Consider the following 1162-nt stretch of genomic DNA (forward strand, 5'->3'; position numbering starts at 1 on the left):
TTGGGGAAAGTTCCTAAATCGTTTTTCACTTCAGAGTGAAGAATGAATAAACATAAAATTTATGTACATTCATCAGAATAAGAGTTATTTTGACCAGGAGATAGAGATTGCTCAGAAATGACTCATTCACCAGATGAAAGCATTGACTTTGGAATGATATAGGTTATCAGTAGGCAGGCCTTCAAATTGAATAGGTTCCCAGGTTCTTTTGTCCTACTCTGTTCAATGTGTAATATGTTTTATTACTAAACATCTGTCGTGGGTTGGCAATGGCATAACTGATGCTTGTATTTCCAACTCCTTATTACAAACACGCTTTGGAACAGGATAGACTGCCGTAGAAACCACCTACCTGAAACGTTCTCTTTCTTTGAATAACTATTCTTAGACTGCATGCTTTTGAAAAAGTGTCCAGTCACATAGACCACGTATCTATAGTTTACTTAAAAGCCTGTTGTAGAATAACAGAGAGCGCTTTACTCAGCCCTAGCCTCATCACACGCACTGCTCCCAGCCTTCCACCTCGGGGACAGCTACACCCACCCTGCCAGACAGAAAAGGTCCCGCTGGATGCGCTCCGGCCGCCAGCCGCCCCCCCGCTGCTCCTAGCGCCCCCGGATGAATGTGTTCAGAAAGGGGCTGATAACCCGCCGCCACGGCCACGGGGCCGCCGCGTCCCCCGCCAGGCCCCTCACGGCGCTAAAGTCAGGCGCGAGGCGAGGGGGACCTGTCACAGACACCCACCTCCGCGGCGGCCGCCACGGGTGGGCGGGAGCGTGAGCTCCACCGCGCTCTTCGCCGCGACCGTGCGGGGGAGGGGGGGGCGATGGCGTCATCAGCGCGCGCCGAGGAGCGTCGGACGACTGGGGCGATGTCGCCGCCRCTCTTCAGCCTGCCTGAGGCGCGGCTCCGGTTCACGGTGAGCCCGGCGGCGGCGCGAGCTCGGCTGGAGCTTCTCGCCCCCCCTTCTGCCTCTCGGAGCGAGTCCGAGTCGGGGGGGGCGGGCTGCGTTTCGCGTCGGTGTAGCCGCTCTGCCTCGGCGCGCCGCCCCTCCCCCTCTCTTTCCGCCTCGGCGCGCGCAGCGGCCTTCTGGAGCGCGCACGCCGTGCCCGCCGGGCCCCCTCGGCCGGCCGTTATCCCCCAGCGGCCTTCTGGAGCGCGC

At 58.8% G+C, this 1162-nt stretch overlaps 1 protein-coding gene across 3 annotated transcripts in view; it reads left to right on the forward strand.

Moving 5' to 3' along the window:
- The first annotated feature begins 811 nt into the window (after positions 1-811).
- THOC1 (THO complex 1) overlaps positions 812-1162 on the forward strand; it is a 26378-nt gene continuing 26027 nt past the window's right edge. For all 3 annotated transcript variants that reach the window (XM_026058652.1, XM_026058654.1, XM_026058653.1), the window contains exon 1: positions 812-919. In XM_026058652.1, the coding sequence (XP_025914437.1) occupies positions 827-919 (93 nt within the window). In that variant the 5' untranslated portion in view covers positions 812-826. The remainder of the gene's footprint in view (positions 920-1162) is intronic.

The sequence above is a fragment of the Apteryx rowi genome, unplaced genomic scaffold, assembly GCF_003343035.1.
Source record: "Apteryx rowi isolate R43461 unplaced genomic scaffold, aptRow1 scaffold_149, whole genome shotgun sequence".
NCBI lineage: Eukaryota > Metazoa > Chordata > Aves > Apterygiformes > Apterygidae > Apteryx > Apteryx rowi.